A 23,407-nucleotide genomic window follows, 5' to 3' on the forward strand; every position below is an offset into this window, starting at 1 on the left:
AATAGGGAACTGGCCAAAAGCAGACTAATAACTAAGAACAAAGCATGGAATTGTTGTTAGGGCTGCTTAATGACAGAAAGTTATTAAGTTCTTTGCTCTGCTTATTAAATTTACCTTTCCCTTTCTACTCAAGTAAACTCATAGCTAGTTCCCATACAACACCTAATCATTGCACCATAGGTCCAGGCACTTCCTTTATTCACGTTGACTCATGTCAAACACCTTTAATATCATGAACACATATGCAATAAACCGAGCATGAGTCACACATGCGCATACAGGCAAGTGTGAAAAACATTCATCATATAGTTCATATCTCCATCTGGCTAAACATTAATGATTGTGTTTTTAAAAGATATGATTTATCTTGCAGGTGAAGGACAAACAAGTACTTAGGAGGGCTTTGACCATGTTCAGTTTAAGTGCTGTTTGACTTTTCTGCACAGACGCAATACAAATTCAATGTAATCTGAGACACTCACTGACAAAGGCCCACAATGTATGCTATTATTCTGTGATGAGTAAAATAACAAGTGATCTTCTGGAAAAAATGGCCATCTTCACAAAGATGTATCTCTCTGACAAGAAATGAAAAAAAAAAACAATCACTGCTTAATGGTCAGCCGCAAACAAGGCCTCCTTTTAACTGTGTGAAATTCCAGCAAATAGTCGATTACTGATCCCTTTTCAAGCTTTACTCTGCAGTTCAATGGGCAGATTATCTCAAAGGATGGGTCGTATATGTCACCACCATTTCCGAAAATAACATAGGAGATAACCCAAGGGGTCTGACGGGTGGAGCACACATATACAAATAAAAACATGTGGAAATACTGTACATAAGACACAAATGTAGGGCTGGGCAATTATATGATTGTGATCGGAGATTGTGATACATTTCTGGTCGATTACGGTAATCAGGTGTGAGTATAATAACTTCAAATATTTCGGAAATGGCAGTGACAACAGATAAACGGAGTTGACCTTTTCCTGCTCCACTTCCGGTCGTAGGTTGAAAGCAGAAATAAACAGACTGACTGAACCTGGAGCTGAACGCGCAGCTCAGGGCAGCAAAGTCAGTTGTTGAGGAAACAAAACAACTCAATGTCGGTCGGTTGTGCTGCTGTGGTTGCGGTGGCTAAAGTGATGCAAGACAGTCCTTTCAGAATTTTTCAAAGTCACAATTTCACCGATTGATGAAAATTCAACCAATCCCCAGAAATTATGATATAACTTCAAATATTTCGGAAATGGCAGTGACAACAGATAAACGGAGTTGACCTTTTCCTGCTCCACTTACGATTGTAGGTTGAAAGCAGAAATAAACAGACTGACTGAACCTGGAGCTGAACGCGCAGCTCAGGGCAACAAAGTCAGTTGTTGAGGAAACAAAACGACTCAATGTCGGTCGGTTGTGCTGCTGTGGTTGCGGTGGCTAAAGTGATGCAAGACAGTCCTTTCAGAATTTTTCAAAGTCACAATTTCACCGATTGATGAAAATTCAAACCAATCCCCAGAAATTATCCACAGCCTTGCATTGCAATGTTGTCCATTGCCTGCAACTTCCCCAAACATTTTGGCCAATCATTTTTCACCAATCGACTTTGTCTCTGAGTAGCACGCACATCAACTGTTTGATCAAAACTTACCATTAAACAAAAAGTCATGAATGACACAGCTCTAATTAGAACTAAAAAAAGAAAAGTAAGCCTAAAATATAAAAATATATCCATCCATCCATCCATTTTCTACCGCTTATTCCCTTTCGGGGTCACGGGGGGCGCTGGCGCCTATCCCAGCTACAATCGGGCGGAAGGCAGGGTACACCCTGGACAAGTCGCCACCTCATCGCAGGGCCAACATGTTGTCTGTCTATAAAAATATAATACAATACTATTCCTAATAAGGTTATTCAGGTCACACATTTCCTCTCCATGATATTGGATCTTGCTGACTTTTACCAATATATGATCACTCTTTCATTACAAGGGGATACGTGTTTATTTTGGTTTCAAGAAGAAGTCCACGTGATGGATGTTTAGCACATATCACATCAGCAGAGAGACGAGAAGGTTAGGCCCGGGCTGTCATGTCTGTTTTCCTGCGTTCACATGTGTTTCCCATATGGCCTTGCTCTCTAAATGAGCTCCTTCCCTCCACTAACCACAATGGAATTCATGGAAGTTTTACTGTACATGGTTTTGGCCTAATTGTGCTGTGTGTGTTGCTGCAACTCTTTTAATTACTAAGTGTCTATGTCACTGACCTTGACCCTACAGGTGATGTTTTGAAGGGATGTTTTCTGCTTTGCAGGGAAGCACATGAACAGGATTAAGAGGGAGTCTGGCATTAGTTCAGATGTTGAGAATGACCAGGTGTGAGAGCACACAGGAGAAGCTATGCGGATTACTTCAGCCCAATGTGGTTTGGCCATCCACCCGGCAATAGATAAAAAGCTTGTGTCAAAAACAGATTCAAACAAACCACATCCTTAAAGTGTTTACATACATTTTACTTATGGAGCTGCATTCTTAAAACTAACTGATTCCAGGGTTTGTAATTAAAAGAGCAATGGGTATACAAAAAAGACTAATAATTTAATCATAAGAGCTCCTAAAGTTACAATGCATATGTTTGATTCACAATGTTGCATTTTGAGATGGAATACTGTGGAAAAAAGAAAATGGGCCATTGATATATTCATCCTTGAGCCAGATCTAACATTAGTTAAAGCTGTAAATCTTGTCAAAGCGATGAATTAATATGTTTTGTTTTTGAACAAAAATGCTGACAAAAGCCTTTGACTTGAGGTGCTCTAACTTAAATGCATTACACTATTGTCCCAGATTGATACATAACCAAAAACATGTTCATCTCCAGTCATGTCAATGACAGCTCGGAATGGCCTTTCAGTATTGGATCAATAAATGTAACTAAACAATTGGACACACAGCAAAATCTATTTATATATGAATATAACCTTTTAAGACTAAAAGAAAACTTGATGAACCCAGCTGACAAGATAGGCAGATCCAGCATACACAAGATAAGTGTAAGAAGCCCCAAGTCACAAAGTCTTTTACATCCCTTTCCAAAGATTAGATGTCATCAGTGAGACAATATCACAGCATCAACACAACATCCAAGTAAAAGTATGAACAGGAAGTGATGGCTAAAACACACGCACACAAACATGCCTTGGAGCAAACTCAAAAAGTTGACGTGTTTGAGTTTTCTAGTTTTTCTTGCTGGTTAATATTATTATATATTATATTATTATTATTATAATATCCATATTATTCATGTTTGGTATTGTGAAGAAATTGCCTATAATTTACCGGTAAACAAACTACAGTAATGAATAGTTTCCAACAAATTCTTCTGAAATACAAAATGCCAGCTCTCCTGCTCAATTGTTAAAATATGACAATGAACCAAGAACTATCTTGTCTCTGTCATTATTTTCGAGACCTTGCCAGATCGTTGGTTACTGGAATCAAGATTGTTTACTCCAAAGGCGGATTATAACAACATGGGAATGTGTTTGCCTTTCACTGTCTTTTTGTTATATGCTGAAGGATAGTTTGTCTTTTTCACCAAGTGGTGCTTGAATTTACAGATTTATTCATTTGCATATTATTTACTCTTTGCTTGTCTGATGTCTTAACTTTAATGAAAGAAAATCGAATCAAGCTGCATTTTTCTTCTGAGACAGCAGAGTGGATCTGGGATCCAGATTGACACATTGTGATCATTGTCATTTTATAGGCACAACATGTGCCTTATGCTAATTCATGTTATTGTATGGAACGGGATCAGAAAAGAAGTGGACCATGTGTAGAACAGTACTGCTACACATGTGAGTGTTTACTTTAGGAGCGCAACACATCATAGTGGGTTTTTTTCTCCTCAGCACAGCACACTGCCTCTGACTCCACTGGACAAAAACGTCTCTGACAGCATCACAAAAGCTGCCTCTTTCAGATGTCTTGAAAAGAAACAAAAAGATGAATAGAAACTAAATCACTTTGCAGACTTGGCTCATTAACCTCGACAAATGGTGTTGTTATCCCAGCATGGGAGCAATAACAGAAATTTATCTGGTACCCATGTTTGCATTTCTGCACACATTAAAGTCCTACTGAAAGCCACTACTAGCGACCATGCAGTCTGATAGTTTATATATCAATGATGAAATATTAACATTGCAACACATGCCAATATGCCCGCTTTAGTTTACTAAATTACAATTTTAAATTTCCCGCGGAGTTTCTTGTTGAAAACGTCGCGGAATGATGACGCGTGACGTCTCGAGTTAGAGGGGACATATTAGCACAGCACCACTTGCGGCTAAAAGTCGTCTCTTTTCATCGCGCAATTACACAGTATTTTGGACATCTGTGTTGCTGAATCTGTTGCAATTTGTTCAATTAATAATGGAGAAGTCAAAGTAGAAAGATGGAGTTGAGAAGCTTTAGCCTTTAGCCACACAAACACACAGTGTTTCCTTGTTTAAAATTCCCATAGGTGAAGCTTTACTATGGATCAGAGCGGTCAAGCGAACATGGATCCCGACCACTTGTCAACCGGCAGGTTTCGGTGAGAAAATTGTGGTAAAAAGTCGCCTCTTACCGGAGATCTGCAGCTGCCTTGACTTCCCTCAGACACTGGCGTCAACACACCTGTGGACACACCCCTCCGACTATCAGGAACTATTTAACTCACTAAAACACTAGCAACACAATAGAAAAATAAAGGATTTCCCAGAATGATCCTAGTAAATAAGTCTAAAAACATCTGAATCTCTCCTAATGCAATCGCCTTTTTTTTTTCTTTTTTTTTTTTCTAGTCCTTCGCTATCAATATCCTCAGCCACGAATCTTTCATCCTCGCTCAAATTCGGTCCGAATAGCTCTTGCTGCTGGAGGCTCACATTATAAACAATGTGAGGACGTGAGGAGCCCTCACACCGATGACGTCATCGTCTGCTACTTCCGGTAAAGGCAAGGCTTTTTTATTAGCAACCAAAAGTTGCAAACTTTATCGTCGATGTTCTCTACTAAATCCTTTCAGCAAAAATATGGCAATATCGCGAAATGATGAAGTATGACACATAGAATGGACCTGCTATCCCCGTTTAAATAAGAAAATCTCATTTCAGTAGGCCTTTAACACACAAATATTTGGATTATGTTAATTTTGTCAGATATGTAAATCTAACCCAGCGATAATATTATGGGATTGCTGCCATTCAGTTCTCAAATGCATATTGTCACCACAGCGATATACGGAACAGTCATTGTGACTCCAGCAGATTTCACAAGAGAGCACAGCACGGGGTAATTACATCCAGTTCTTGGTGATATGCATGTGTTTCCACTTAAACCACACACTCCCTGACACTCCTCCCCACAACCCACCTCTTTACTTCCCCTTAGTCTGACCAAATGATCTGTGTATATGATTAACTGGTTGTGCATTGACAACAACTGACTTCATGTTTACAGAGGCACACGTGCAGAGAAGCAACAACGCTAAGGTCTGCAACACTCTGATGACTGACATTGTTTTATTTCCCTGAGAAAATGACCGATAGTTTAAGGTTAACCGTGCTTTGTTGTATTTGATCTGTGAACTGTGTAATGTTTAAAAAAAAGGTGGAACTGATCATTGTTTCCATAAAAGCGAAGTGTACACATCCTCACCATGCTAACCACACTCATTGCAACAGGTGAAGTCATATGTTGGAAATAACTGGGTGTTGCTGGAAGATTGTTTTTTGAAGCAAAGACAGCTTTTATCTGAGTGCATTTCGTTCATGTCTCGGTGGAAGATAAGTGGTCATTCTGCTTATCTTAGTAAATAAATCTACAAAATCAGATTAATATTTAAAGGGCCGACAAGGTATGTATGCTGAATGTTAATGTCTTTGTCCATTAGAGACCAGCCGTGTCTGTACTTTAAAGTTAACAGACAGCCCCAGGGTTATTTGATATTGCTGTCTGCTATAATTATTTATTTACATTAAAGACAATGACGACTGCTGCCAACTAGTATTACGATCAAAAGAAGCATTGATTTTCCTGTACAATGGATGGGTAATATCTATAAACTAGGGCTTAAAATCTATTTAAAATCCACCCATCCATCCATTTTCTACCGGTGGTCCCTTTTGGGGTCAAGGGGAGTGCTGGAGCATATCTGAGCTGCATTCGGGCGGAAGGCGGGGTAAACCCTGTGATTTTTAAATTAACTAATCATGAATAATCACCAATTGCAAATATGTCTGATTATGTTCCATTTTCCATGTATTGAGCAGCTGGGATAGGCTCCAGCGCCCCCTACAACCCCTTAAGGGAGAAGCGGTAGGAAATGGATGGATGGATGGATGTACTAACACACCAATAAATGTCAGGAAACAATCATATCTGTATTTATTAGGGATGTGTATCTTACAGCAACTCACAATTCACTTCGATTCAGACGATGATTGGATGATTCAGGATCATTTTTCGATTAAAGATGATTCTCGATTCAAAATGATTCTCGCAACTTAAAATATGTTATATGAATGATAAAACTTTTTTTAAAGAGTTTACAAAAAGCATTCTTGGCTGCTGACATATGACACCCACAGTAAGTTAGCCTGGAGATGGCCTCATAAAATGCTTTCAAAAAATGTATTGTTAGAAAAAAAAAAAGGATTATGGAAAATTATGAATCGATTTACAATCTAAATAAATTAGAATTGGGATTTGGGATAAAAAAATTTCAGCACCACTAATAATAACTAATAACTTTATTAACAGCTCCAAATGAAATAAAAATTCAAATAAAGCTAAAACATACTACACACCATAAGTTTGGCCATAACCTTTTGGCCTTTTTCTAAATTACATTTCCTGTCAAACATGTATTTTGTATTTTCTATTTCCTGTTTTAGACCATTGGAAGCAGCTTTGCTGGTCACTGGTGGCACAGATATGTGGAATTAGTAATCAGCACTATTTAAATTAATCTGCAGTGTTTGTCATTTGATGGATCATCGTATGTGTTTTCTGCAATGTTATGTGTAGTTAGTACCATGTTGTTGTTGCTATTCTGGATTGTTTGGTCACTAACTTTTGCTCAATGTTTCCTGTTGCATCCTTGTAAGTTCTTACTTGCTTTACACATAAAATTACTTTGGCCAGTTACCACAAGGTGCCATTTGTGCTTCCAGCCGGTTGTGCTAACCAGCCTGCCTTCTGGTTTTTGTGCTTACTTTTAAATTTACAATGTGTCTTGGCGGAATAAGCGGTAGAAAATGGATGGATGGCACCTGCAAAAATGTAATTGCATTCCGGGGCAACGCCACTCACTCAGAGTGTACCAGGACACTGGCATAGTACTTACAGTTTTGGTGAAACTGAAACTCTTTCTTGCAAATCACTTTTTGTTCAACTGCTGCGTCGATGATTTTTCAGGTTTTTTGTACTACAACCCATCTGTAGAGCTAGCAGGCTTTTCTTCCTCCATTCTGAGAGAAGTTTATTTAATTTGAAAAAACTGTTCATTTTTTATTCATAATCGATCCAGAAAATGTGCTCAAATGCCCATGTCTAGTTTGTACAGTATGTTCTGGTGCTTCAACTCAAAAGAAAACTATCAGAAGCTGAGAAGGGAGTGTCATGAACAATTACCCTCAACGTTATAGACATGCAGAGAGTACAATATATGTAGATATGTGTCTTCCACAAAGAACTGGATCGTAGATGCTACTCCCTAAGAGAGCCAAACAAATGTATCCACATCTGAATCACAATGTGTATTTATTACGAGTCTGAGTCAATTGATAATTTTTTTTAAATAAAGCCATCTATGAGTATACGTCAGCAGCCAAGAGGAGCTTTTGTAACCTGTAACCTTTGTAAAGATTTGATTATAACGTATTTATAAAATATTATATTAGTTATTATGTTGAATCGAATTGTGAGTTGCTGTAAGATTCACATCCTTACTGCTCTGACATAATGATACTGTTATGATATTAGTATTCATTTGCAGTATTGTGAAGGTAAAGGATAATTTAGTTTGTAAAGTGAAGGTAGTGTATTCAGCACACTGCAGCAGCTCCACACTGGATTGTAAAAAAATATCTAAATGGAAAAGCTAATTGAGAAGGTTCCATATGCTGCTACGGGCTGTATGTGTGAAATCATAGAACAGGTTTACTTTCTTTTTATCCTTGCACTACTTTCTAATAAGTAATCCCATTCCATGTGAATAATTATGACTTCTAACCTTTGACACATAATGGTTTAGTGTGTCCGGCTTTAGTTTACAGACCAATCAAGATGACAGCACAGGTGCATGTGGCATTGCAGTCCATGGGTGACCCTCTGGGCACCTGGTTCTAATCCTTGTTTCCCTATTAGCTATCCAGGCGGCAAATCCATTACACAGCACTGGACATATTGCCTCATGAGTCGTAGCCAGGACGCTGTGGTAATGCACACTAGCTGAAGAGTTTCCAATTTAAACAAGAAAAGGAAGCTCAAAACCAATGTGGGCTACACCGAATAAAACCCAGTTCAGTGTCATCCAAGAATTTGTCATGAAAGGTTTAATCAAGATGTATATCTGAGGAAGATTTCAAAACTGCTGCCACTATTTCTGTTCCTCTATTTGTGTCCGTTGCCTTCTGTATGTCATCCTCATCCTTATTCACTTCCGCTCTAGTCGTGATTTACTGTAAACTGCTTTCAGAACCATGCCTCATCCAGCTAGAATGTGTTAGGAGGAGCGTAGATTTAAAAAACGGAAAACTACAACATTTTCTAGAGGAAAAAAAGAAGCTAGTCGGCACATTAAGGAATATATAACTACTTCACAAGATTATTCTACAAAACATTTAGGCTGCTCTTGATGAACCGAAGGGACTTTGTTAAATCAATGGTTGTGTGGTGTGATATCGGTAAACGTATGTATGGTCTTCCAAGAATAGTCTGAGCCCACACATTTCAGCACAGTAAAAACACAAGTGCACAGCAGCTCACAAATGGGTCTTTGTTTTTACAGCTGGGTCCAGACAAGAAGCTAAAGCTAACAATGACATGGACCATCAGTGTGCATATGTGACTTGATTTACACACATAGCCCAAACATAGGATGTGTACTGACAAAAATACAGTGCAGCATTTTAAGGGGATTAACATCACAATGCACTAAAGTAAATGCTCCAGTATATGACTTTTTACCTTAAACAAGCCAAATAAAGCAATACTGTTAAAGGGGAACATTATTACAATTTCTGAAGAGTTAAAACCAATAAAAATCAGTTCCCAGTGGCTTATTTTTTTTATTTTATTTTTTCTCAAAATTTTACCCATCACGCGATACCCCGAAAAACGGCTTCAAAGTGCCTGATTTTAACCATTGTTATATTCACCCGTCCATTATCCTGTGACGTCACAGCGTGATCACACAGAAACAAACAAGGCGGATAGCACAGAAAGGTATAGCGCTATTAGCTCGGATTCAGACTCGGATTTCAGCGCCGTAAGCGATTCAACAGATTACGCATGTATTGAAACGGATGGTTGGAGTGTGGAGGCAGGTAGCCAAAACGAAATTGAAGGAGAAACTGAAGCTATTGAGCCATATCACGACAGACAGCGGCACTTGAAGCGAGGACGAATTCGGCGACCTCCTTCTAACCAACGATTGGTATGTGTTTGTTTGGCATTAAATGTGGGTGGAGGGAAAGGCTGGATGCAAATATAGCTACAAATGAGACATAATGATGCAATATGTACATACAGCTAGCCTAAATAGCATGTTAGCATCGATTAGCTTGCAGTCATGCCGTGACCAAATATGTCTGATTACCACTCTCTACATAAGTCAATAACATCAACAAAACTCACTCATGCACAACCTTATAAGGTTAGTGGACAAAATGAGACAGAAAAAGAAGTGGCATAAATCATATCCAGGAGGGTTTACCTCGCTCGTCTGCGGGAAGAGACTGCCGCCGTCCCCGAATAGCTCGCACTCGGGCAGATTTAGTGGTGGTCTATTTTCCAATATTGCAGATTTTGTTGATTTTATCGTTGGAAATGCATCTGCTTTGAGTGTCGCAGGATATCCACACATTTTTGTGGGGATATCGGAAAAATAACAGAGCTGATTTGACTTGGTGGGTGTAATAACAGTGAGAAAATGGCGGATTGCTTCATGTTGTGACATCACGGGCGAAAGTCATCGCTCGACAGGCTATCAATTGAAAGGCGTTTAAATCGCCAAATTCACCCTTTTGGAGTTTGAAAATCGGTTAAAAAAACGTATGGTCTTTTTTCTGCAACATCAAGGTATATATTGACGCTTACATAGGTCTGCTGATAATGTTCCCCTTTAATGCTGTGGCAAATGTAAAGCATGTTGGACATGCAAGCCTAGGCAATGACGATGTCACCATGATGCTAACGCCATGATATGTTTTCCAAAACGACATATGATCATGATTCCAGATGTGCAGAGTAGGGCAGTGTATTTTCAGAGTGCTGGTTTCCCCATCTGTGTGACCACAGTACTGGGCTGTTCTCCCTGCATCTTCCTCACCACTGTTCCCACGCCGCCTTCTGGGTTAAATACATACTTTGGAAAATACTGAGTAGCAAAACATACATACGATCTTGCACCCCGAATCCATTATTTGTTGCTTTTTTTACTACTTTTAGAGTTAAACAGTAAGACATTTTGTTCGTACTGAACCAAATCAACGTTTATTTATCTAGGTCAACGTTGCATGACTTGGATATTCCGTTTCAGTGAGGTCTGCTGCTTCATGTACAGTAACGCGCCTCCAAGCCTCCCACAAGGTAGAGGATTGACTTGGCCCAGCATATGACACTGTGTTGAAGTTGCTGGTTGACAACAGCTTTCAAAAGTGCACTTTAGCTGGCATTGCAAATTGTGGTGCACATAACTGACAGAGAGTCACATTTACACCAAATACATGGATAATATCATAGCAGTATTTTATTAGACTTTTTTATATTGATTTTTGTTTAAAAACAGTCTAAATCAGGGATACCCGAACATTTTGCCTTCAAGGACCAAAGTCAAAATGTGCAAATGGGACACGGGCCAAACAGCCATTTTGAAAGTGAAACGCTAATAGCCTAAATGTAATAATAACGTTCCTATAATAGTGCCAATAAAATAAAAACAACAATGATAGATGACAACAAGTTAGTCTAGCATATACATCGATGATTGTGTTATCTTTGGGGTTGACCCGACAGATTTGTATTTTCCGATACAATATCAATGTTGATTCGGTAGAATATGAGCAGTAATCATACTGCACATACTGTACTTTTATTATTTTGTCAAGTGGAATTTAAAAAATGGTTTTTATCAAGTAAACATTTGTCAAACAGAGAACACTAACCAATTATTAACCGTCTGGAGGGGACTTATGCCGTCTTTAGGTTGGAGTGGAGTAATTGTTTTTGGCGGCACCTAGTGGTCAAATAATTAGAAAACTCATGACGCAGTATGTTGAATAATGCACACACGTTTGTTAGTGGATAATTTTAATATGCGAGACTATATATGTAGGTAAAATGCAAAGATAATTATATGATACTTGTTTATATTGACATATTACTTTTAGACGGCAATATTGTTCAATTAAGGACACAGGTTTAGCTTGTGTACTACCGAGTGCTTAGCTGTTGTGTAGCTGCAAATGTCAAGTAGCTATGTTTACCTTGTGTAAATAACTGGACTAAAATACAATAAAAGACCAATCCTGAGTGCTTATTGGAGGACATTTAGATATATGTCCAGCTTTGCACTAATTAATGTGCTGCAGGACTGCTTGTATTGGAGCTAAAATACGGAAGTTTAGATGCAAGCCGATATAACCTAGTACTTGTTTTAGGGCAATGTCAGACATATCCAATATCAGTAAAGGTTCCGACGCCCTAGTGAGCTCAAAAAAATGTCAGCAATGACAAATGGATGGATGGAAATGTATTACATTTGGGAAGCCACCCTTTGGCGGGCCCAACCAAATGACTCGGCGGACCAAATTTGGGCACTTCTGGCCTAAATAGTGAGCATTTTAGCACAAGAGTGAGGCAAACATTACATATTAATTGCAAGGGACATAACCTACAAATCTGCGGTAGTCTTGAAGGATAACAATTAATATGGAGTTTCATACCCATTTGCATGATCACAATCAACAGTATCAATTCATCCCTTTTCCACTGTCCACAAGAGAAAGTTCTTTTATTTAAAAAATGCCCCCTCGTGCTATCAGGACACCGCATGGCAGAATGAGCTTGCTCATGCTTGTGGGGGCCAAATTGATCCCACTCTACAATGGTGCTGTGCAATGAGTTCAAACTGTGCTTTGGAGCCATTTGAACGCAGATAAAAGAAAGACTAAACAAGTTCAGGGTCGACATGTGTACAACAAGTGAATGCATGAGTAATGAATAAGATCCTGGCACAAGTTCCTCCATGCATACTAGAAGAAGACGTAAACATTTAAACATGGAAAGCATGAGCAAAGAATTAAAAAAAAGATAGAACCAAGCATAAGAGAGAAGGGAGTTTTCAGAATTGTTATTGGAGCCGTGCAAGTCATTGCTTTCTTAAGGAGTTCCAGATGTGAGTCAGTGCCTGAGAACATAGTTGGGAGAAATGAGGAAAAATCAAGAGAAAGGGAGATTTTTTTTTCAATGAGGCCTTCCGAATGATCAACAGTCAACCCTCCCATTCAGCAACTATTATGTAGAAGGCCAAAAAGTAGGTATTTGCTTTTCCAAATTATGAGTGTTGCGAGGACCGCAGCAGAAGAAGAAAGGGGAAGTAGGGGTGAGATCTGAGTATAAGAGTGTGGGGTGTCAGGTGGTAAGGTGGTCGGAGGGCATGTGGCTAGCAGAACCCAGTCACAGGACTATAAAAAGCTGGGGTGGTCAGAATAATGGTCTGTTGTTATAACATAAATGGATAGACCCATGCATATTTCTTAAAACCAATGACTGGACCAACCAAAATAATCCCAACCAAAAGACATCTGCCTAAATGATGGGACAGATGCTGAACTTATTACTTATATATTAAATAGCTCCGACTCACGCATATGTCTTCGAACAAACCTCACAAGACGGTTTTGATTACTTACAGGCTCAACTGATTAAACAAAGATGCACCCAAGCAACTCATTTTGTGGCGTTTGTGTACTAGGACTTTATTTCCAATCGATCAGGCAATTAGAGTGTGGGTAGCATTAACCACTTTCTTACTCTCGTCATGCATAGCATGCACACTGTACTTACACTGAAAGCTGCTCAAGGCTGATAGCATCATTTAAATGCACCCCAATAGCAACAGGTCAAGTTAATGTATCCCCCCACTTTTTGCGCTGTATATAAATGTACTTAGATGTTAGCGCCCATGTGCCCAACTTCCACAGCGTTTGTTTTTGTTTCCTCTGTTGGGTTAAGCTCCACGATCCCACAACAAAAGGCCATTGTGCTGCATTAAAAAAAGCTCCGCTCCACTGAGCTTGTAGTTGGCCACAAACAAAGACTATAAATCGACTCAGTGCTGCGTTGCCAAAAGCACCAAGAAAAGAAAGCTTAGTGTATAAACAAAGAAGAATCGGGATGACTGAGTAGGGAACGCTCAGTAGAACACAAAAGTTATACTAATTAATAATTTAGTGGAACCTCAAAAACGTCAGTCACACAATTTGTAACCTGACCAAAATTTGCGGGGATAATACACTACTAGAATTTTTTTCATATAATATTACAGAAGACTCTTCGGATGTGAGGAAGTCCTGCTGTGGCTGCTCAGTGCAATATGGCGAGGGTTTACATTGATGATTAAATAACTGAAAGTACATTAAAAAGTCAGCTGTTAGTAGTCTTGAATAAATTCAGTCCCAGGCACAAACAGTAATCTTCTCTCTGTAATGCATCATCCAAGTTTCGATTTACTGGTGTACAGCAGTAATTTGTTCCAAAAAGTCTGACTATGACAGAATTGTAAAAAAAAATTAAGCAATTTTCCATAAAAAATAATGTAAATCCAATTAATCCGACACCCAAAAATATCAACATAAAAAAATGGTACAGAGAAAAATTAGGGTTGCACATTATAGATACGTATATACGATATAGGGTTGTACGGTATACCAATACTTATTAAGTACTGCGGTACTAATGAATCACAAACGGTACTATGCTGCCACTCATAAAAATACCGGATGCCTTACTTTCACGGGCATGAAGGCGCGCCGTCGTCTCGTTGTGACATTGCTGGTTTTACAAGCAGTGAAGCATGCTGGGCAACGCACACACATCGAGTACGCTACTTAACAGACTACTTACAAGCAGACATCGAGTACGCTACTTAACAGACTACTTACAAGCAGACATCGAGTACGCTACTTAACAGACTACTTACAAGCAGACCCGGTGTGGAGACAGAAAAAGGACAATATTTTGCCTTAAAAACTAACAATAAAAGGTGAAGCTATAACACTGAAACGCCGCTCAGCAAGAGGTACATTAAAAGATGGCTATCTAGCTAGCAGCTAACGTCCATCCGCAGTTGGCAGTGTTTTAGCCACTACTAGATCCCTAACCCTCGACTCCATGGCGACAAATAAAATGTTTCCTACAAGTATCATCCTTGCAGGATGAGAAATAGCTAAACATGCTTTACGACACACGAGTTTAGGCCATTTCGCCTATCCCCAAGAAAAATAGTAGTTTTACCTATAGAAAACAATGTGAAATATATAGAGTAGACATGAAATCATGAAATGTATAAGTGCATTTAACATTACTTTTACCATTTCTAAGAACTCTTGTTGGCAAAAACGACAATGATCAGAGAAGAGAGCACAGCGAACGCTACCTTCATACTTTGCTGTGAGTTCTTTGTTCAATATAATCCCGTTTTTTGTAACTTTCCTTGGCGCTATGGCAAGTTACGCAATAAAAACCCACCACGAATCAGTCATCAATGGTAGTGGTAAACAGGCAAAACCAGTCGCAATGTTTGGTCGTACAATAACCGAGATGGTACAAAAATAAGAAAACCAGCTAGGGCAAATTATTGGGAATGTTATGATCCGCTGCCTGGATTATATGATTTAGATTTTTGAGTCTTTTTGTGTTTTCTGTTGGATTTGGACTCCTTCGGTTCCTGTTTGTGCACCTCTCAGTTGGTTTCCATAGTTGTTCCGGACGCACACCTGTTTTGTAATCACTGTCATTATTTAAGCCTGCCTTCTCCCGTCAGTCTGTCTGGCTTCGTAGTTTGTTTTCATACAGCAAGTAACAACTTCTGCCAGCTTCCACGCTAGGCCCTTTTGTTTTTGCTAGCTTCCATGCTAAGCTCCTTTTGTTTTCTAGCTCCCATGCTATCTCTTTGAGTTCTTTGTCTTAAGTGCTATGCCGCGTTTTTCTTTGTTTTGACTGATTTATTTCTTAATAAATAATTTTTCCTACCTGCACGTTGTGTCCGAAGCCCGTCTGCATCCCTGGGAGAACGAAACCCGCATCACCATGCGGCCTGGTCGTTACAGGGAAACCTTTTTTTTAAAAACAGAATCTGACAAAAAGTGGGGCAGAAGTAAACCGATGTACCACTGTACTTTAGAGGTGATTTTTACAATTGTATATAGGTTAAAAATGTTAAAATGTTACTTTAAAAATTCCCTGCGTCGTTAATAGGTTTTTTGGTGGTGGCAATGCCATGGGAGGACGAGAGGGTGTGAAAATGCAGAATGAAAACCCCTGCATGTACTCTCAAACCACAACATGCATACCTATGCAGCAAGAATGTGTGCCATGAGAACTCCATTTTGAAATCACTACAACCAATTGGGCCATGCAGCACAATGCCCAGACATTTCCCATATGAAAGAAAAAGCTTCCTTTGTTCAATTCTATTCCGCTGCACTGTTATGTTCCTATTCTGACAGGTCAAATTAGAAAGAAAGCCATCAAACGTTCAAGCACAAAGGGCTGCTATTGTATCCTGCCAGGACCAAAACCAGGTTTTTCCACATCATTCATTGGAAGGTAAAAGAGTGGAAAGTGGTGAGTAAAACTCAGAAGGGAGAAGTTAGGTGGATGTTGAAAGCTATCATTGCAGGAACACACACTCAAAGCTGCCATTCATTACATTGTAAGAAAAGTGAAATAGATGGCATGTGGGCCTCACTGTCAACAGATTGAGTCTTCAAATCATCTTTGAGCATCTCTTTGAAGACTTTGCATGTCCTCTTTCCTCGCACTCATGTGGGTTTTTTCAGGGACTATTACAAGTAAGGTGAATGGAGACTCTACATCGGGGGTACCCAAACTCACTGCCTCCGAGCGCTAATGGGCCACTGGCCAAACAGCAATTTTAAACATGAAACACATGTTCCTTTAAAGTGCAAATAAAATGGACGGATATGGCAACCAGTTAACTTTGCGGACATGTCATCAATGATTGTGAAAGCGAGTATGAATAATAACAATGGCGGTAGAAAATGGATTAGATTTATATAACGCTTTTCTAAACACTCACAGCACTTTACAGTGAGAACTGAGGAACCATCATTTATTCACTCCGCATTCACCATGCTTGACGGTAGGGTGGTGTTCCTGGGATTAAAGGCCTCACCTTTCCTCCTTCAAACATATTGCTGGGTATTGTGGCCAAACAGCTTAATTGTTGTTTCATCTGACTTTCCTCCAGAAGGTCTTATCTTTGTTTATGTGATGTCAGATGAAATTAAAATGGAGGTGTTTGGCCACAATACCCAGCAATATGTTTGGAAGAGAAAAGGTGAGGCCTTTAATCCCAGGAACATCATCAATGACAATGACCCCAAACACACATCAAAAGTGGTAAAGGAATGGCTAAATCAGGCTAAAATTAGGGTTTTAGAATGGACTTACCAAAGTCCTGACTGAATGTGTGGACAATGCTGAAAAAACAAGTCCATGTGAGAAAACCAAAACATTTAGCTGAACTGCACCAATTCTGTCAGGAGGAGTGGTCAAAAATTCATCCAGAAGCTAACCAAATATTAACATTGCTGTATGTATACTTTTGACCAAGCAGATTTGGTCACATTTTCAGTAGACTCATAATAAATTCATAAAAGAACCAAACTTCCTAAATGTTTTTTGTATGTGCTCCAATCACTCTATCACAATAAACACACATATGTATATACATACATACACATATATGTATATATATATATATATATATATATATATATATATATATATATATATATATATATATATATATATATATATATATATATACATACACATATACATATATATATATATATATATATATATATATACATATACACACACACACAGGGTTTGTATATGTGTATATTTATATATATACAAACCCCGTTTCCATTTGAGTTGGGAAATTGTGTTAGATGTAAATATAAACAGAATACAATGATTTGCAAATCGTTTTCAACCAATATTCAGTTGAATATGCTACAAAGACAACATATTTGATGTTCAAACTGATAAACATTTTTTTTTTTTGCAAATAATCATTAACTTTAGAATTTGATGCGAGCAACACGTGACAAAGAAGTTGGGAAAGGTGGCAATAAATACTGATAAAGTTGAAAAATTCTCATCACACACTTATTTCGTACATCCCACAGGTGTGCAGGCTAATTGGGAACAGGTGGGTGCCATGATTGGGTATAAAAGCAGCTTCCATGAAATGCTAAGTAATTCACAAACAAGGATGGGGCGAGGGTCACCACTTTGGAAGCAAAGAGTTGAACAGTTTTAGAACAACATTTCTCAACGAGCTATTGCAAGGAATTTAGGGATTTTACCATCTACGGTCCGTAAAATCATCAAAACGTTCAGAAAATCTGGAGAAATCAGTGAACTTAAGCGATGATATTACAGACCGTTGATCCCTCAGGCGGTACTGCATCAAAAATCAACATCAGTGTGTAAAGGATATCACCACATGGGCTCAGGAACACTTCATAAAACCACTGTCAGTAACTACAGTTGGTCGCTACATCTGTAAGTGCAAGTTAAAACTCTACTATGCAAAGCAAAACCCATTTATCAACAACACCAAGGAACGCCGCTGGCTTTGCTGGGCCCGAGCTCATCTAAGATGGACTGATGCAAAGTAGAAAGGTGTTCTGTGGTCTGACGAGTCCACATTTCAAATTATATTTGGAAACAGAGGACGTGGTGTCCTCCAGAACAAAGAGGAAAATAACCATCCGGATTGTTATAGGCGCAAAGTTCAAAAGTCAGCATGTGTGATGGTATGGGGGTGTATTAGTGCCCAAGGCATGGGTAACTTACACATCTGTGAAGGCACCATTAATGCTGAATGGTCCATACAGGTTTTGGAGCAACATATGTTGTCGTCGAAGCAACGTTATCATGGACGCCCCTGCTTATTTCAGCAAGACAATGCCAAGCCACGTGTTACAACAGCGTGGTTTCGTAGTAAAAGAGTGCGGGTACTTTCCTGGCCCGCCTGCAGTCCAGACCTGTCTCCCATGGAAAATGTGTGGCGCATTATGAAGCGTAAAATACGACAGCGGAGACCCCGGACTGTTGAACAACTAAAGCTGTACATAAAACAAGAATGGGAAAGAATTCCACTTTCAAAGCTTCAACAATTAGTTTCCTCAGTTTCCAAACGCATATAGAGTGTTGTTAAAAGAAAAGGTGATGTAACACAGTGGTGAACATGCCCTTTCCCAACTACTTTGGCATGTGTTGCAGCCATGAAATTCTAAGTTAATTATTTGCAAAAAAAATAAAAAATTAGGAGTTTGAACATCAAATATCTTGTCTTTGTAGCATATTCAACTGAATATGGGTTGAAAAGTATTTGCAAATCGTTGTATTCCGTTTATATTTACATCTAACACAATTTCCCAACTCATATGGAAACGGGGTTTGTATATACACACACACACGTGTGTATATATATATATATATATATATATATATATATATACACACACATATATATACACACACACATATATGGATGGCTGGCGGTCGCACTTTATGAATATCACTGTCTCTTCTGACTTAATTTTGTACAGTACTTACTTTTCCTTTTCTAAGCTATTTACTCCCTGCTTTAACATAGTTCCAGTTACTCTTCTGTTGAAACGTACAAAGCATTTATTTGTTTCTATTTTCACTATTTCACATTCAAGCTAGCTTCGCGCCGCAGTTAGCATGTTCTCCTCTCCTTTTCTTTATGTGTGTGTGCGCACTCGATCTGCATCTTAGAACTTTATTTCCTACACCTAAATAATCAATATTTGGACGTTTGTCCATCAATTCAACATCGTCCATGTTTCAATCTTGATGAATCGGAGAATCGATCATTTCCTCCACCTGTCCTGACCAGCACGGTGGAAGCTGACACCGCGACAAGAACACTTAAACCCTTAATTTTCTGTACAGCCGCTCTATCATCTGAGTAATGCTGTTCCAATATGAAATAAATGCGGGAAGGCCAAATTTGGGCACCCCGACTCTACATTGCCCATAGGTGGTATGGGCAGGTAACAGCTACGCTGTGTGATCCTCACTTCCCGATGCCTTAAGAGCTGAGCTAGACAATGAGTTGACAGCCGATGTTGTTCAGGTCATTGGCTAGCACTGCTCGAATAAATCAATCAGTGGAGATTTGTGCACCCTGATTGGGACTGACTGACTCGCAACCAGTCAAGTGTGAACCCCACCTCTCAGGTGGCATAGAGCAGTGTTTTTCAACCATTTTTGAGGCAAGGCCCATTTTTTTTCATTAAAAAAATCTAGAGGAACACCTCCAGCAGGGCCCATTTTTTCATCAAAAAATCTAGAGGAACACCTCCAGCAGAAAACGTTAAAAAATTAAACTCCTCCAGGTCGTTATGCCTTATTTTCAGTTTGTTGGTGTTTTCCTGTGTGTAGTGCTTCAGTTCTTGTCTTGGTTCTGTTATTTTGGTGGCCCTTCCTGTTTTGTTGGTGTTTTCCTGTAGCAGTTTCATGTTTTCCTTTGTGCGCCATTTACGTCGTTGCTATCCTTCCTTGTGTGGACATTGTTGATTGTCATGTCATTTACGGACATACATTGTGGACACCATAAGTTTTTGCTGTCGTCCAGCATTCTCTTTCTGTTTACTTTGTAGCCAGTTTAGTTTTACTTTCGTTTTGCATAGCCATTGCCTTTTTCTTTCCCTTTTGTTAATTTTTTGTGTAAGCATTACATACTTATATTTACCTGCATGCTGCCTCCCGCAGTGGTCTGCATATTATACTTGCCAACCCACCCGATTTTCCGGGCAGAATCCCGAATTTCAGTAACCCTCCCGAAAATCTCCCGGGGCAACCATTCCCCGGAATTTCTCCCAATTTCCACTCAGACAAAAATATTGGGGGCGTGCCTTTAAAGGCACTGCTTTTAGCGTCCTCTACAACCTGTCGTCACACCTGCGTTTTCTCCATACAAATAGCGCACCGGCATAGTTACATATTATGTGCGGCTTGCACACACACACACACGAGTGAGTACAAGGCATACTTGATCAACAGCCATACAGGTCACACTGAGGGTGGCTGTATAAACAACTTCAACACTGTTACAAATATGCGCCACATTGAACCCACACCAAACAAGAATGACAAACACATTTCGGGAGAATATCCGCACCATAACACAACAGAACAAATACCCACAACCCCTTGCAACACTAACTCTTCCAGGACGCTACAATATAACCAAACCCCTCATATTCTGAATTCGGAGGTCTCATGGTTGTCAAGTATCCTGCATATTGGGATCACAACAAACCATCCTCGTCTCACCCAACATTCCGACGAGCAATTAACTACCTGCTGCCACCTACTGACATGGAGTATTACGTGGTTACCCTGCCGAGTTTTACACAGCACAGACACTAAGCAACGGCAAATTATAATCATTGATTTGCGACAAACATTTTTTGGACCAATTACCGTATTTCCTTGAATTGCCGCAGGGCATATAGTATGCGCTTGCCTTGAATTACTGCCGAGTCAAACTTGCTTTGCAAAATAATTAGCGCACGCTTAGTATTACCGCCTGGTCAAACTTGTGATGACACGAGTGACACTTCCCCTGTCAGCATTTTCAAAAAGGATAAGGCTGATTTCAATAGTGGTAATTTGAAATCGCATAAAGGCAAGAAGATTAAGAGCTATTCAGTAGGATTTAAGGTCCAAGCTTACATCACACTAAATTTTTTACTGCATGCCTTTGGTAAGTGCCGGAGTGAGAAGAGGTTTTAAAATAATTAGCGCATGCTTACTTTTACCGCATGCCTTTGGTAAGCGCAGGAGTGAGAAGATGTGCAATTCAAGGAGGTGATATTGCTTCATTTCCCACGGCCCACCAGTGGTTGAAAAACACTGGCATGGAGAATGCATGGAAACTTACCGCTGGCGTTCTTCCCGCAGATCAGGTGTTCGTACTGCTGCAGGACTCCCCACAGCTCGGCGTCATTGTTGACAACTCCTTCCAAGGCCTCGCCGCTCACTGGCGCACACGTCGACCCCCCATCAGGCCCCGGATGGCCCCGTTCAGACATGAGCACTCGGGCTCCGATCTCTTCCACCAGAGCTTCCATGCAGGCGGTCAGGCATATGGCGGCGTACTCGTGGATGCGCACGGACACGCGGGTGTCCACCATCCATCGGAAGAAACGTCCCACGGAGAAGGTGAGACCGCAGCGGGCCGACTTGCCCTTCCTCAGCATCTCGCCCGCACTCATGCTGTACATGGAGATGGCTTTGACCGAGGCGGACACGCAGTAGTCGGCCAGGGACCAGCTGAGCACCAGCCTCATGGCGCTCTGCACCTGGAAGCGGGTGCAGCGGCAGTGCATGACGCTCAGACGCTGGGCCTCCCTGGAGATGCGGATGAGAGCCTTGCGGAGGAGCGTCGACAGCCGCCTCACGGCTTCCGTGATGAAGACAGGTGCGTGGACGCCCTCGGCCACCTGGCGGAGTATCTTGGCCACGTCCTCCTCGGTCCAGGGGAACTCTTCCAGGTCGGGCAGGCGAGGACACTTGGAGAAGATATCCTCCGGGTCCTCGGGCAGGACGGTGTTGACCGTGTCCCAGCTGTTGTTCCTGCTGTTCATGGAGCCCGAGTAGTACCACCAGGTGCCCCGGTGAGGGGTCGTCGTGGCGGCCTGGGAGTTGGACTTGGAGGAGGACAGGCTGAGGGACTTGCAGGAGTCTCCCGCGCCATAGCCAGAGTCCAAAGTCAGGTCCTCCAAGGTTTTCATCTGGACATTACTTACACCCGCCATTTCTAAAAACCTGTTTTTTACACACGTTGTACTACAGGACTTTTTTTTTTTTTTTTACCTGCAAGTCAAAGAGTCTCCGCCGAGCAGGAAGGACTGGTTTCAGCGCCACATTTGTCGACAAAGTTTTTTCAAAGTGTGTTGCGACACAAATTTAAAACAAAAGTAGCGTCGTCGCGTCCATTTCTGGGAGGTTTTAAAGTCCCAACTCACCTTTTGGATTTAAAACGTCCTCCTGCGAGTTTATCCACGCCGGACGACACTTTTCTGGATTGTTAAAGAAAACAAATAACCGCGTCGCCCGTACACAAAAAAACTAACAAAACACAATTGTGTTTTGTTTTTTTGAAAAAGTCAGGTTATTTCACGTCTGCTCCTCTGTCGGAGTGACGGAGAGAATCAAGCAGCGCCCACGTTAGCGAGGGGGAGGGACTACAACACGGATGTAAGAGAAGGACCAATCAGAGCACAGCCTGCTATGGTGGAAGCCAATCAGAGCCCACTACAGTTTTTTTTTACCACTTTTCCCATAAAGTGCTTATCTTTTGCAGGACCTTCATGAGTCCTGTTAACATTTGTCCAAAATAACTCAAATAAAGTTCACATGTTAACAGTTTAATGTCGCAATAAATAATGCTCATCAGTTTATTTAGTCATGTTTACTGAGGGGCAGTTGGACGGTCTGCTATCCCTGACCTTTGGATATTTGAGTACGATAATGGGGTTTAAATATCATTAAAATACATTTTTAATGATGCAAGTGATTCTTTGAGGCTTTGGAGTTCATGGAAATGTTGAATATTGTAAACAAAAATATTAGATTTCAGGGGTTCAATTCTGTAAACTCTATAAATACAATTACTCAAAAAAATCCGATATTCAAAGATATTCTTATTAATTAAGATGCAATTTCATATATATATGTATATATATACAGTGGGGCAAAAAAGTATTTAGTCAGCCAGCGATTGTGCAAGTTCTCCCACTTCAAATGATGACAGAGGTCTGTCATTTTCA

The 23,407-nt window shown here is 40.1% G+C and overlaps 1 protein-coding gene across 1 annotated transcript in view; it reads right to left on the bottom strand.

Moving 5' to 3' along the window:
- Positions 1 to 22,805, bottom strand: part of LOC133563488 (ankyrin repeat and BTB/POZ domain-containing protein 2-like) — a 72,852-nt gene extending 50,047 nt beyond the window's left edge. Inside the window, exon 1 of the mRNA XM_061917644.1 lies at positions 21,517 to 22,805. Within this exon, the coding sequence (XP_061773628.1) occupies positions 21,517 to 22,393 (877 nt within the window). The 5' untranslated portion in view covers positions 22,394 to 22,805. The remainder of the gene's footprint in view (positions 1 to 21,516) is intronic.
- Between the last annotated feature and the right edge of the window lie 602 nt (positions 22,806 to 23,407).

Source organism: Nerophis ophidion, linkage group LG12 (assembly GCF_033978795.1).
Source record: "Nerophis ophidion isolate RoL-2023_Sa linkage group LG12, RoL_Noph_v1.0, whole genome shotgun sequence".
NCBI lineage: Eukaryota > Metazoa > Chordata > Actinopteri > Syngnathiformes > Syngnathidae > Nerophis > Nerophis ophidion.